At 47.4% G+C, this 12,449-nt stretch overlaps 1 protein-coding gene across 1 annotated transcript; it reads left to right on the forward strand.

Moving 5' to 3' along the window:
• The first annotated feature begins 269 nt into the window (after nt 1–269).
• EEF1A1 (eukaryotic translation elongation factor 1 alpha 1) lies at nt 270–4,800 on the forward strand. Its single transcript, XM_086631350.1, has 8 exons — nt 270–303; nt 1,123–1,313; nt 2,225–2,404; nt 2,532–2,828; nt 3,078–3,228; nt 3,416–3,672; nt 3,848–4,082; nt 4,398–4,800. The coding sequence occupies exons 2-8, from the start codon at nt 1,170–1,172 to the stop codon at nt 4,520–4,522; spliced, it is 1,389 nt and encodes a 462-aa protein (XP_086487476.1). The 5' UTR covers nt 270–303; nt 1,123–1,169; the 3' UTR covers nt 4,523–4,800.
• Nucleotides 4,801–12,449: the final 7,649 nt, after the last annotated feature.

The raw sequence follows: 12,449 nt of genomic DNA on the forward strand, positions 1-12,449 counted from the left end.
GACCGCTGCCCGCTCCCCAAGGGAGGCTCCCCGTAGAGGCGGGAAAAGAAACGGCCCCGCAGGGGCCGGAGCCGTCGCGGTCCCCGGCCGCGCCGACTCCACCGGGGGAGCCCGGCGCGGGGGGGGGGGGGGGGGGGGGAAGGGGTGAGGCGCCCTCCGCACGCGCGGCCGCCCGGGCGGGGCCGCGGGGCCGCCGGGAATGGTGACGTGTCCCTCAGGCCCCGCCCCTTGGCGGCGGTGTATATAAGGGGCGGCGTTCACGCCGTCGGTCTTTTTCGCTACGGGTTTGCCGCCACCGCTGAGGTGAGGCGCGTCCGCGTGGGGCAGGCCGGGGAGGGGCAGGGCCGGGGCCCGCGTACCCCGGGGGGGTCTGGCGATGCGCCGGGACCGGGCGCCGCTGCCGCCGCCGCGAAACGGTGCGCTGTGAGGCGGGGGCTGGGGGGGGTGGGGGAGGGAGAGCGCACGCTGGGGAGGTGGCGACGCGTCGTCCTTCTCGATTCCACTCCCGCCTCTGGGCTGGAGACCGGGGAGCGGCGTGACTGTGCCGGCGTGGGGCAGGAGGCGCCCGGCCAGCTGCCCCCTGCCGCGCAGGTGGCGGGTGGCCCGTCGCGACGGGACGGGCGGCGGCGCGGCCCGTCGGCCGCCGTGGGGGCCGGTCGGGCGCCGCCTGGGCCGCGGTGGGGGTGGGGTGGGATGGGGCACGAGCGAGAAAAATGGCCGCTCGCCTTTCCTGCCTGCCGCGAGCGCCACAAAATGGAGGACGCGGCGGCCCGGGCGGGGTGAGTCACACAAAGGAGCGGGCCGGCCCCGCCCTCCGCGCTGCCCGTCGGCCCCGCCGCGCCGCCGCCCCGCTCCCCGGCCGCCGGGGGTAACTCGAGCCCGGAGGGGGCGACGCGAGGGGCGCTCCGCGGGGGCTCCCGGCCGGCGCCCGCCCGCCCGCTCCGCCCCTCCCCTCCCCCGGTGGGGCGGGGCCGTGGCCTCCATCCCGGCCGGGCCTACGCGGCCGCCCCGCACGCGGAGGCGCCATGGCCGGCGGCGGCGGCCCGCTGCTCCCCTCCCGGCGGCGCTGGGGTGGGCGTTCGCACTGGAGACGTAACGCGTGTTTCTCTGGGAACCTCGCAGGTGCCGATTCTCTTTTGCCGAAAGAAAGATCTTGACGAACATCCAAAATGGGAAAGGAGAAGACCCACATCAACATCGTCGTCATCGGCCACGTCGATTCTGGCAAGTCCACCACCACCGGCCACCTCATCTACAAATGCGGTGGCATTGACAAGAGGACCATCGAGAAGTTCGAGAAGGAGGCTGCTGAGGTGTGTGGGCTTGTGACGTCCAGCAGAATGTCGGGGTGCGGGAATGTAGAGAGAGAGTCAGAAAACTTAAGTTGCAAACTGTTTGGTGGCCACAGGGAGGCGGTTTGGTCGAAGCCGTCCCAGTAGCTGAACAAGTGCATAAGTGTTCTGCGGCCACAGGGCGGCAGTTAGGTTGCAACTGTCCCCGTAGTTGAACTCAAATGTTGAATCCGCCATTATGTTATTTGGCGAAGCTCAAATTGTGGAGTGTAGAACGAGGGAAAAGAAAGGTAGTCGAGACCCAAACAATTCTATGATTCTATGTCTGGAATCATAATTGTTCCCAGCTTCAGTCTTTGCATACGTGCAAAGCTGAGGATCTTCAGTTGAGGATAAAACTAAAGAAGTTGCTCTGATAAGGCTTAATTTTGAAAATAAGAAAAGTATGGATTTTGGTGTTTGAATTTGTAGAAGGTCTTACTGATGATAATTTTTTTTACTGTAATAACAGCATAGGTCTTAATAAGCACATCACAGAATGAAACGTAGTGAATGTTGGGCTGAGCGACAGTTAAAATGTTGATTATTGCAGGGATTGCATTAGTGGGAGAACTTAAATTTGTAGAGGACACTTGATAGTAGGGCTTAGGCTCAAGAGATCTGTTGTAAAGATGTGTTACTGTAATTAACAAGCTGTCAAGAGGGCTAAACTGTCAACAGGTTAAATAACAGAAAACTGTCGGCATCTCTCGCTAGTAGTGCCAACCGTATCTTGTTGCTTATTTTACAAGCAGCAATGTCTTTCAAGTATTAAACCACTAGCTATTCTTAGATTACTCTTTAGCCAGTGTGTGATCCTTCTGAAGCAAATGCAAATATATATCATTCTTTAAAAAAAAAAAAAATTGGCTTTTTTTTTTTTAAATCTGTAGATGGGCAAAGGTTCCTTCAAGTATGCCTGGGTCTTGGACAAGCTGAAAGCTGAACGGGAGCGTGGTATTACTATTGATATTTCCCTGTGGAAATTTGAAACAAGCAAATACTACGTCACCATCATTGATGCTCCTGGACACAGAGACTTCATTAAGAACATGATTACTGGAACTTCTCAGGTATGTAAATAGAACTAAGGAATTTGGGAGTTCAGGCGGGTTGTTCCTTGGTTGGTTGGAGGGTTCCCCTAATACCTTGACACATGTGCAAGTGCTATAATGAGAGTTTTTTCCTTTGTTTTCAAAGGCTGATTGTGCTGTCCTGATTGTTGCTGCTGGTGTTGGTGAATTTGAGGCTGGTATTTCCAAGAACGGGCAAACCCGTGAGCATGCCCTTCTGGCTTACACCCTGGGTGTAAAACAGCTGATTGTTGGTGTCAACAAGATGGATTCCACTGAGCCACCTTACAGCCAGAAGAGATACGAAGAGATTGTCAAAGAAGTCAGCACTTACATCAAGAAAATTGGCTACAACCCAGACACTGTAGCTTTTGTGCCAATTTCTGGTTGGAACGGAGACAACATGTTGGAGCCGAGCTCTAACGTAGGTTTGACATTTGTTTGTATTAAGAAATGAAACTGGGAGGATTATTGAGATAAATTAGGTAATAGTAAAACGCACATGTTTTTCAGTAGTTATGTTTGGAGGTGAAAAATCAAATCCCAGCACTTCACAAATTCTTACTCTACAATAGCATACTGAGATAATACTAAGATACAGCGCTCAATCTTTTGAAGCCTTGTGCCATTACACTTGGCAGACAGTTTACACCTGGGCTTGTTTTCGTTACAGATGCCCTGGTTCAAGGGGTGGAAGGTTACCCGAAAGGATGGCAATGCCAGCGGAACCACCCTCCTTGAAGCTTTGGACTGTATCCTTCCACCAACTCGTCCAACTGACAAACCTCTGCGTCTGCCTCTTCAAGATGTCTACAAGATTGGCGGTATGTGTTCTCTATAATGCTTCCTGCTTGCCAGCATCTGCTCTTGTGTGGGACAGAAATGCAGTTGTTTGCCTTGGGAGCTGTTTTTTCAAGTGGAAACTACAGAATAGTGGGTTTGAGTGTTTTTTTTTTCTATAAGAGCATATATTCATTGAGCTGAATTACTAATGTTGCTTCTCTCTTGCAGGCATTGGTACTGTACCAGTTGGCCGTGTGGAAACTGGTGTTCTGAAGCCAGGCATGGTGGTTACGTTTGCCCCTGTCAACGTTACAACTGAAGTGAAATCTGTTGAGATGCACCATGAAGCCTTGAGCGAAGCTCTGCCTGGTGATAATGTTGGCTTCAATGTTAAGAACGTGTCTGTGAAAGATGTTCGCCGTGGCAATGTTGCTGGTGACAGCAAGAATGATCCTCCAATGGAAGCTGCTGGCTTCACCGCACAGGTAATTTTTTGCAGCTGTTTGAAATGTAGTTCTCTATTGTGAAAGCTAAGCTCTAAAGTGACATAGACTTGTGTTCTTGAGATGTATTTGCTTGAAGCTAATCACATGAAAGCCATGGCTCTGTAAGACACATCAGTATTATCTCAGAGTTAACTTGGCTTTCTTGGTTTTCTAGGTTATTATCCTGAACCACCCTGGCCAAATCAGCGCTGGTTATGCCCCTGTGCTGGATTGCCATACTGCTCACATCGCGTGCAAATTTGCTGAGCTCAAAGAGAAGATTGATCGCCGTTCTGGCAAGAAGCTGGAGGATGGCCCCAAATTCCTGAAATCTGGAGATGCTGCCATCGTTGATATGATCCCTGGCAAACCCATGTGTGTCGAGAGCTTCTCTGACTACCCTCCTCTTGGTAAGGCATCTCTTAAAACGTGTTAATACTGGTCTCTGGAAAAGGTGCTCCTCCAGTATTGGGATGTGTAGTGTGTTCTGTAAAATGGTGTTGTAACTGTGGTTTCAATAGAGGCTTTGAAGTGGAACCAAAATTTCAGCGGTACAGGGCTACACTCTAAATTATGTCTCTGTGTGCCAGTCTCCAGCGTTTTGCTGTCCTAGAGTGGTATTCGCCTGTTTAACCCTAAGTTGTGTGTTGCTGCTGTGTGGATAACTTAGTGCTTGTGGGTTTGTAGCCCTCGACAGAAACCATAAAACATGTTTTTGTTTCCAGGTCGTTTTGCTGTGCGTGACATGAGGCAGACGGTTGCTGTTGGTGTCATCAAGGCAGTTGACAAGAAGGCTGGAGGAGCCGGCAAGGTCACAAAGTCTGCCCAGAAGGCCCAGAAGGCTAAATGAAAATTCTGTACATCAGCTGCCACCTCAGTCTTAATCAGTGGTGGAAGAACGGTCTCAGAACTGTTTGTCTCAATTGGCCATTTAAGTTTAATAGTAAAAGACTGGTTAATGATTACAATGCATCGTAAAAGCTTCAGAAGGAAAGGAATGTTTGTGGACCATTTGTTTCGTGGCAGTTTAAGTTATTAGTCTTTAAAATCGATAAATTTTTTAAAATGGAAACTTGACCAAAAATCTGTCACAGAATTTGAGACCATTAAAGCAAAAGTTCAATGCTATGTCTCTGTGTTCTTTGGGTTAACGTTAAGTTCATAGAAAAAACTATATACAGTCCCTGGTGGGATCAGAAAGCATCAGTGTTACTTGAGTATGTTCAGAAGTTGCAAAGCAAATACTCAAAATTTGTTGTTTGTTGAAGAGTAGAGAAAAAATCAGCTGCAGGTTTAGTTTTAACTCATCTAAGCCTTAAAAAAAATTATTTCTCTGGTGCTTTCTTAAAAGGTGGTTTCTAGATTGGATAGCACAAATGTCTGGTAACAGTTAACGTTATTTTGGTGCATTGTGTGATGCACTGAGTAAACATAAGAAATCTTTAGATCGGGAAGAAATAGTGTAAACAAGACATTTAACCTTGAAAAAGCATTAACAAAGAATCAAGCGTTGGGTTTCCCATAAGACTTGTACACAGATTTTTTTCTAATTGCTAGCAGAGACATTTTTTTTCTGGGGAACCGATTAACTCTTGTCTAGATCTTTCAAGATTAAACACTTCTGTCTAAATGTTTTCTAATATATAGTGAGACATAAAACAGCTAAACTGCCCATTGGGCAATTGCTGAATGACCCATTTATAGCATCTTGCTTAGCTTTTATTTCAAGAATAAAAGTGAGGGAAAAAACAGCAGAAATTTCCACTGACTCCCAACAGGATGGTGTTTGTACCTGTCCTGCATGGTGGTTTTGAATTTTTGAACTTCTGAGTCAAGGATGTCTCTAGAATTTCTGCTTGGAGACATCCTGGTGTGTTTCCCAGAGTGAAGTGATAAATGCGCGCTGCTGTGTCAGCACCAGAAGTCATGGCTGGACTCTGCTTGCTGTCTTTTTAACAATGGGATTGAAGATTTGGATCGGACAGTCAGATGAAGTGGAACTGGGTAACTAGTCTAAAAGGTTACAATTAATTACTGGATAAATAGTCCCAGTAAAGCATTTTGGGCTGTAAGAAATGCCAGCTGTAATCAATGCAGATTCCAGAACAAAAAATCTTGCTTCGAATTGGTAAATGGAGACAAGCAGTTAATGGATAATAGGTCTGGCTTGCATAATGGTGCAGCTGTTTTATTAACCTTTAACACAGTTTCCCCACAGCATCCCCATGCAAGTTGAACAAGAATTCAGTATCTTTGAAGGGTTATTGTTCTGTGACACCAGTATGTTTGTTCTAACAGCTATATTTCTCTCGTTTATTTTCCTTTCCTTCTTCAGCTATGTGCTTGCTCTGCAGGAACTCATTAACATATCTGTACTGCTTGGATATGCTTGGATAATCCTGAAACTGCTGTTAACTTGTTTTCATGCTCTTTGCTTTGAGTTGGACCTTTTCTCTCTTTTCTGCTCACCTTCTGTGTCTTAACTGCAGTAAAACCTCGGAGCGTTATACACTGTGTTTGAAGGTATAGATGTACCGAGTACAGTGGCAGCGAGGGCTAGAGCACTTCAGTCTCTAGAAGACTACGGAATTTGGTAAAGGAATCTCATGATTCTGAAATCCTGAAGGTTTGTTAGTATCCCCAAGGTGCCAGGAAGTAGGTAACTTCAAAATTGAGACAGATGCACTGTTGCCACAATAAAGCTGAAGTATCTTGCCAGATCCTTGCATGCTTTTCTTTAAACCGCTGCCTTTTTTTTTTTCCCAAGAGACTTTGGTCAAACTGGTTTAGCAAAGTGCAGAGTTCTAATTTGGATGAAAATAAAAACGGCTTTGGCACGGACTGCACCCTCAGAGCAGCGATGTGTTGGATTTCTTGGGCGTTGCTGTGCAGGTGCAGGATGTTTGGTTCAGCCGGTGGTGGCCTGGGTGTGCGACACCCCGGCTCTCTGCAGTTCCTCTGCCCTCTCTGTGCAGTGTGGTCTTCAGCTGGGAGCGCTTCCTTTGTTACAGTTTGGAAACTGGCATGTAATAAGGCCAGTAAACTAAGGCCTTAAGGCAAAATGAGGTTTGAAATAGCATCAGGTGCTGGAAGTGTCCCTGATCCCCAGCAGTGGAGGCTGAAGGAGGGGCAGGGACTAAAGGCAGGTGGTGCAGCTCTTTCCAGAGGCCGTTTTCCTCTCATCAGCTGTGCATAGATCAGAGGAACTACAGCGTGGCAACTGCAAAAGCTGCTGGGAAGATGTTTCGTGTTAAAATTGCCCAGCTGATCAGGTGCGGGAGTCATAGTTGGTGGGGGGGGTGGTTCTGCCTCTCTAGGAGGGGGGGAGGGGGGGAAAAAGCTGAAGCTTAGAGAACAGACAGTATTGCAGCTAACAAATTTACATGGTACGCAGTAAAAACGGACGTTTGTGAGTGCTCTGCCTGCGATACTAGCAATTGCTTTCAAGTATTTTAAACCTCAGTTTTACACAAACGCTGATTTTTGTTAATTTTTTTTTTTCTACTATTGTAGCCCAGTTTTGCTTTCTATGCACTAACGCAATGCCATCTCAGTTCTTTTATTAATCTTTGACTACCTGGGGAAATTGTTAGACTTTTGTAAACAAAATTTGGGAATAAAACTACTTTGGTCAAACTTTTAATAAATGTTAATAGCTGAGAACTGCATTTGTCTTCTGACTGCTTATTTCTTTAAGCACCTTTGACAGCTGTCCTTAACTCTTTCCATACTGTCCTGTAATACTGGTGATGTTTATACAGAAGTGTGAAAACATAATGCCGTGGTGATGGAGCTAGCTGAAGGCAGACTGGCCAGAATATTGGCCTTATTTAATCTGTTTTGAGTTTTATTGCTGAAGGTGGCAGTGGGGAGCTGAAAGACAAACATAATTTCCTTACTAGTTGATGCATGCTTTGGGAGTCCGGAGGGCTTTTAGTACACAGAAATATTCCAAAAATCTATGTGGTGGGGTGTGCAGAGACTCGGATACAGCAAAGCCTGGTCTGTGTAGGAAAACAGCGCAATCATAGTGGTTGTAGCTAGGTAACTTCTTGCTCAGTTTGGTTTCCCTGGGTGAGTATTTTAGACTGGAATAAAAGGGGCTCTGCTAAGGCTACTGCCCCAGGGTTTTTCAGTTGTATCTCAGACCAGCTTGTGCTAGGCTAGTAACTGGAGCAGTTAATTTTACTGGAATTGAAAGACTAATTCACATGCTGATTGTAGCTGGCTCAATATATTTTGAAAGGTATTGACAAACTGACAAATTACTGATTGTTTCTCTAAATGCATATTTTAAATTTTAGATTTTCTCAAAATAAAACAATGTAAAACCAAATTAAACTGTGTACTATGTGGGGATATCTTTTTCCTCGTTGGTGCTGAAGGATTCAATGTTGTGTTTTGATCTGGATCAAAAATGCAACTCCCCTGGTTTTAATCTATATTCTTTAATCCTTTATGTTTAATATTTACCCGACTTAATTCAAATCTGCGAGCTTCTCTGCACTGGTAAGGTGGCAGTTAAACACGTATTTTTCTCAAAAGCTGCTGGATGAAGTACTGAGGAAACATGGAGATGAATGGGAGCGTGATTTCCCTATGGGCGTCTCCAGCCTATGAGCGGGGAGACGGTGGGGCTGAACACCTCCGAATTTGTGCAGGTTTTGTTTATTTCTTCCTTTAAAAAACCTTTCAAAAACACCAACTTGAAAGTATTTAAGCTTTCGTCAATGAAACACCCCTCGTGGGCCAAACACACACTGTCAAGGGTGCTGTAGCAATAGGTTTGCCCTCGGTGTCCTGATGTACCTCACTAGGGCTTTCTCCTGGCTCTCCTGAGCGAAGCAGTGCAGTAGCTTGATTGTCCGAGATCAGCACAAACACAAATCCATGAGTTAATACGCTATTTTTTTCATATTATGCAGTCACTGGAAATAGCCAGAGCCAGCTCACCTCTAACTCGGGGCTCCGCCTGCCCTGCCAGTGGCAGTCACGGTCACTTTTTCCCTTTCAGCTCAGTAAAATCTGGATTATTCAACACAAAAGGGAAGAGCCACAGCGGAGCCCGTTTTTTCCCTCCGCAGGGCTCAGTGCAGCCTGCTGGCTGGCAAGGTAGCCCCATCCCAAACCCACACAGAGAGGGAAAGGCAAGAGCACCTTCCCCCCCGCCCCAGAGGGGTTTTATTGCAGGTAGGGCTAAAATTGAAAAGAAAACTTCAGGTTCTACTGATGTGCAGCCACCTGGGTCCATCTTAAGCAAAACTCCCATTTTTTTTTCTTTGACATATGTGTGTGTATATATATATACATAATGTGCATACTTTCTTTTGGTTTTAATTACTGCAGTTGCCAGACTTCTTAAAAGCCTGCAGTTCCTGTTTTGAATCTGGATTCTAAGCTAATTCCTTAGTAAATAGGGGAAAAAACCACGAATGACTAAATACATATTTATGTATTTTTTATATAACTAACTAAATAATATAATATAGATATTTTTATTATCGTTAAATATTCAGTAAATACTTAGTTTTATAAGATGGACTGTGGCTCTGCTAACAGGGCATGGGTATTTTGGAGAAAGAAACACAGACCTGTTTGGTGTTGAGTTGTCTCTGTGTAAAACAAGCCCCTAAAGAGCCTTTCTCAGAGAAGAAAAGAGAGTAGATGAATTTAAATGTAATTATAGGTTTGCTCCTACTTGACTGTTATGTCTAGTAATAATAAGTAGCATTACGTAGTCTGCTGCTAAAGTGCTTTTATGGACGGCAGTGCTCTAATTCCAGAGAAGAAGAGGATGCACAGGGACCATGGGAAAGGAAAGCGCAACCCCGAAGGAGAGCGGAGGGGCCTTGCCCTGCGCTGCCACAGTCACTTCCTCACCAGGGTAATTCCTGCAACTCATTTCTGGGCACGAATCCCCGGGATTCCCACCATCGTGGTGCAGCCAAGGAGAACTGAGATGACGGCATGCGACGTGGCTGCTCCAGGTCTGGTAGAGCCGCTTCCAGCTCATGCCTGACACCCACCACTGTCAGCCAGCCCCGCTCTGGGTCAGCGTCACCGAGCCAGCCCACGGCCACCCAGCCAAAGTCCCGCGAGGCGCAGCAGGACAAGGATGAAACCTCCCTGCAGCGGTCAGCTCAGCAGCACCAGCCACAGCAGCCTTTCCACTTGTGACTCTGAAAATCCCTTATGCCTGTGACACGAGCCACCACCTGGTCACAGGTGGCAATTTTCAAGTTAAGCCACGTAAAATTGCAACCGAGAGGACTGGTTGTGAGCCCGTTGTCAGCTCTCCCCTCTTCTTGCTGCCCTGTGCAAGTGAGCATGTTTCCCACCTGGCTCGGTGCCTGATCTTCAACTAACCACATCAAGCGCTAAGTCACTTAGAAGGAGAACAGTGTGTGCTTATCGGTCCCCAGCGGTGCCTGAAAATGTGTCTCCTGGGGCTTGTGCTGGGAGCTGCAGCTGATGCTAGACATGAACCCCTTCGTGTCATGTGTCTCCCGTCTCCGCTGGCCTTTGCCAAGCCCTGGTCCCCCGCGGAGCCGTCTGCATCCTGTTTGCAGTGGCTCTGCAGACACACTGCCACAGAGGGCACTAACTCTGAAGGGACATGGATGGAGAAGCTGAGGACGAGGACATGCTCAAGCCTGTGGTTCACAGCAGAGCACCCCAAGGGGACATTACAGGTTGTCAAAACATCTAGAATTAAGTCTGCCAAGAGGTGAAGAAGTTGCAGCCTCCGGCTTTCAGGCTAGAAGATGTGCCACCACTGCACTCCTCAGCACAGGGGTCAAGGCCCAGGCTGTGTGTGTGGTGACTACACGATGGTGACTATGGAGTCAGAGAGCCTCTGGTGGGAATCCACAGCTGTCTCCTCTCTCCAAGTTACACATGCAGAATTAAGCCTACGCCATAGTAGACAAGAGACAAAAGCACGGTTTTGCTTCCCTAAAGCATCTCTGTTGTTAAAACAATAGATCAAGGATTAATTCCCTTTTTCTCTGCCCGTTTTGTAAATGCAACTTCAGAGCAAGTCTCCCATCTCCCAGATGAATGCTCAGGCCACCACTAACTTTCAGCACAAAAGGGGAATGACACACTTCAGTTCTCACTGGCCCTGTGAAGCCATGGCAAGAGACGGAAACAAGCACGTGGAAGGACTCTGAGCACCACAGGCCATGGTTTGGGGTGAAGCACAGAGAGCACCGCCCCGGTGGAAACAGCAGCTCCTCAGGGACAGCAGATTCCTCCTGCATCCACTAAATGGGGTCTTCAGATACTTGTCACTGAGTGGAGGAGCACAACCTGGGAGGCACAGGCATCAAAGCTGATGAACACCTGAGCATCTAAAATAACTGCAAGGGAAGATCATTACTCACCGAAGTGCAAGGGCAATGCTCAACTAGGACACACATCTGTGCTCACAAGGGCCAGCAAAGTGGGGAACCAAGGCAAGCTGTTTAGCAAAGCCACTGCTGCACCATTGCGAGCATTCCAGCAGCACTGAGACCACCAAAGATTGGGTTGTGACAGCTTTTAGTGTCTCCTAGTGTAAAACGTGTTCCCATTTTTCTCTTGCTGTCATCTTCCTGGCAGAAATAAAGAAAAGATGAAGAAATTGGGCAGTCCAAGTTCTGTATAAAATGAAAAATCTAAGATAGGAAAGGAAGACAACGGTTGTCTTCAAGATCTGGTACTAGATAGAACAGTAGAGATCTGAGAAAATTTGGCTTTGGGAAAATTGCTGATCACCAGGCTTGTATTCTGCAGGAGGGAAAAAAGAGACTCACACTGAAACAGAGAACACACAGACCCTTGGTATGTGCAAGGAGTCAGGCAACCTCACCAGGCATCCTACCCTCCCTGCTCTCTTGGTCACAGTAAGGATTACAGGAGGACAAAGCGCAATTCATTACCACACAGCCAAGGAAAAGCAAGCAGACGCCCATGTTTAAGTCAGGCTCCTCTGGTTCTGCCCTTCCCATCCTGTCGGCCTCAGCGAGACCACAGGACCTGTGAGGGTCTAAGCTCACTTGGTCTTCATGTAAAAACCAAACCTTGGACCTTGTAACAAATCCCCAGTGGAGTTAGAAAGCAGATAGCATGATGTCTGCATCCTATCTGCCCACACTCCTTAGAGCAGATTATTTAGCCTTCCTGTGCTTGATTTTCTTAACAAAATGAATAAAACTACTTGTCGCTATGATTTCTTCTCGTGCTAAAAGTCTTCTCAAACAAGAACCGTTCAACAAGCACAAGATGTTGTGGCAAGCCCGAAATATGTAAAACTAAAACCGGAGGAACAGCCAGTCCTCAGGCTTGTGCGCATGCCAGGTTTTCCATTTCAGCAAATACGGACATCATTAAGCCACATCTGTGAACAGAGGACACTCTGTCTTTACAAGGGAGCTCACCAGTGGCCAAAGACCCACTTCATGCTGAATATCTAGAGAGAGGAGTTGTTGAAAGAGGTCTGCTGGAAAGCAACACTTCCACACACTTCTGACTTCAGTTTCCTTGGGAGTTAGCAACTCTCTCCTCCACTTTCTAACTCTTAGATCATGGCTGTGCATTATTAAACTGCTAAAAGTAAGAAAAGCAGAAGCCTGCTCCTTCTGTTCTTCGACACCGGTGCAGCCCAGCTCACTGGAATCAGCCTTTGCCTTACGCTGGTGTAACAAAGGCCTTTGTAGCACAGAAAGCCGAGGAAAAAGCATTTGCTTTTGCAGCAGGGCGCAAGGGGCTTGCCTTTCAAGACACACATCATTGGA

This window comes from Tauraco erythrolophus, chromosome 2, assembly GCF_009769465.1.
Source record: "Tauraco erythrolophus isolate bTauEry1 chromosome 2, bTauEry1.pri, whole genome shotgun sequence".
NCBI lineage: Eukaryota > Metazoa > Chordata > Aves > Musophagiformes > Musophagidae > Tauraco > Tauraco erythrolophus.

Bases quoted from the DNA above. Each gene is read 5' to 3' on its own strand.
- EEF1A1 (XM_086631350.1), top strand. From the start codon at position 1,170: ATGGGAAAGGAGAAGACCCACATCAACATCGTCGTCATCGGCCACGTC. The intron at 3,673-3,847 runs GTAATTTTTTGC...TTGGTTTTCTAG, and splicing joins CTGCTGGCTTCACCGCACAG to GTTATTATCCTGAACCACCC. The intron at 4,083-4,397 runs GTAAGGCATCTC...TTTTGTTTCCAG, and splicing joins CTCTGACTACCCTCCTCTTG to GTCGTTTTGCTGTGCGTGAC.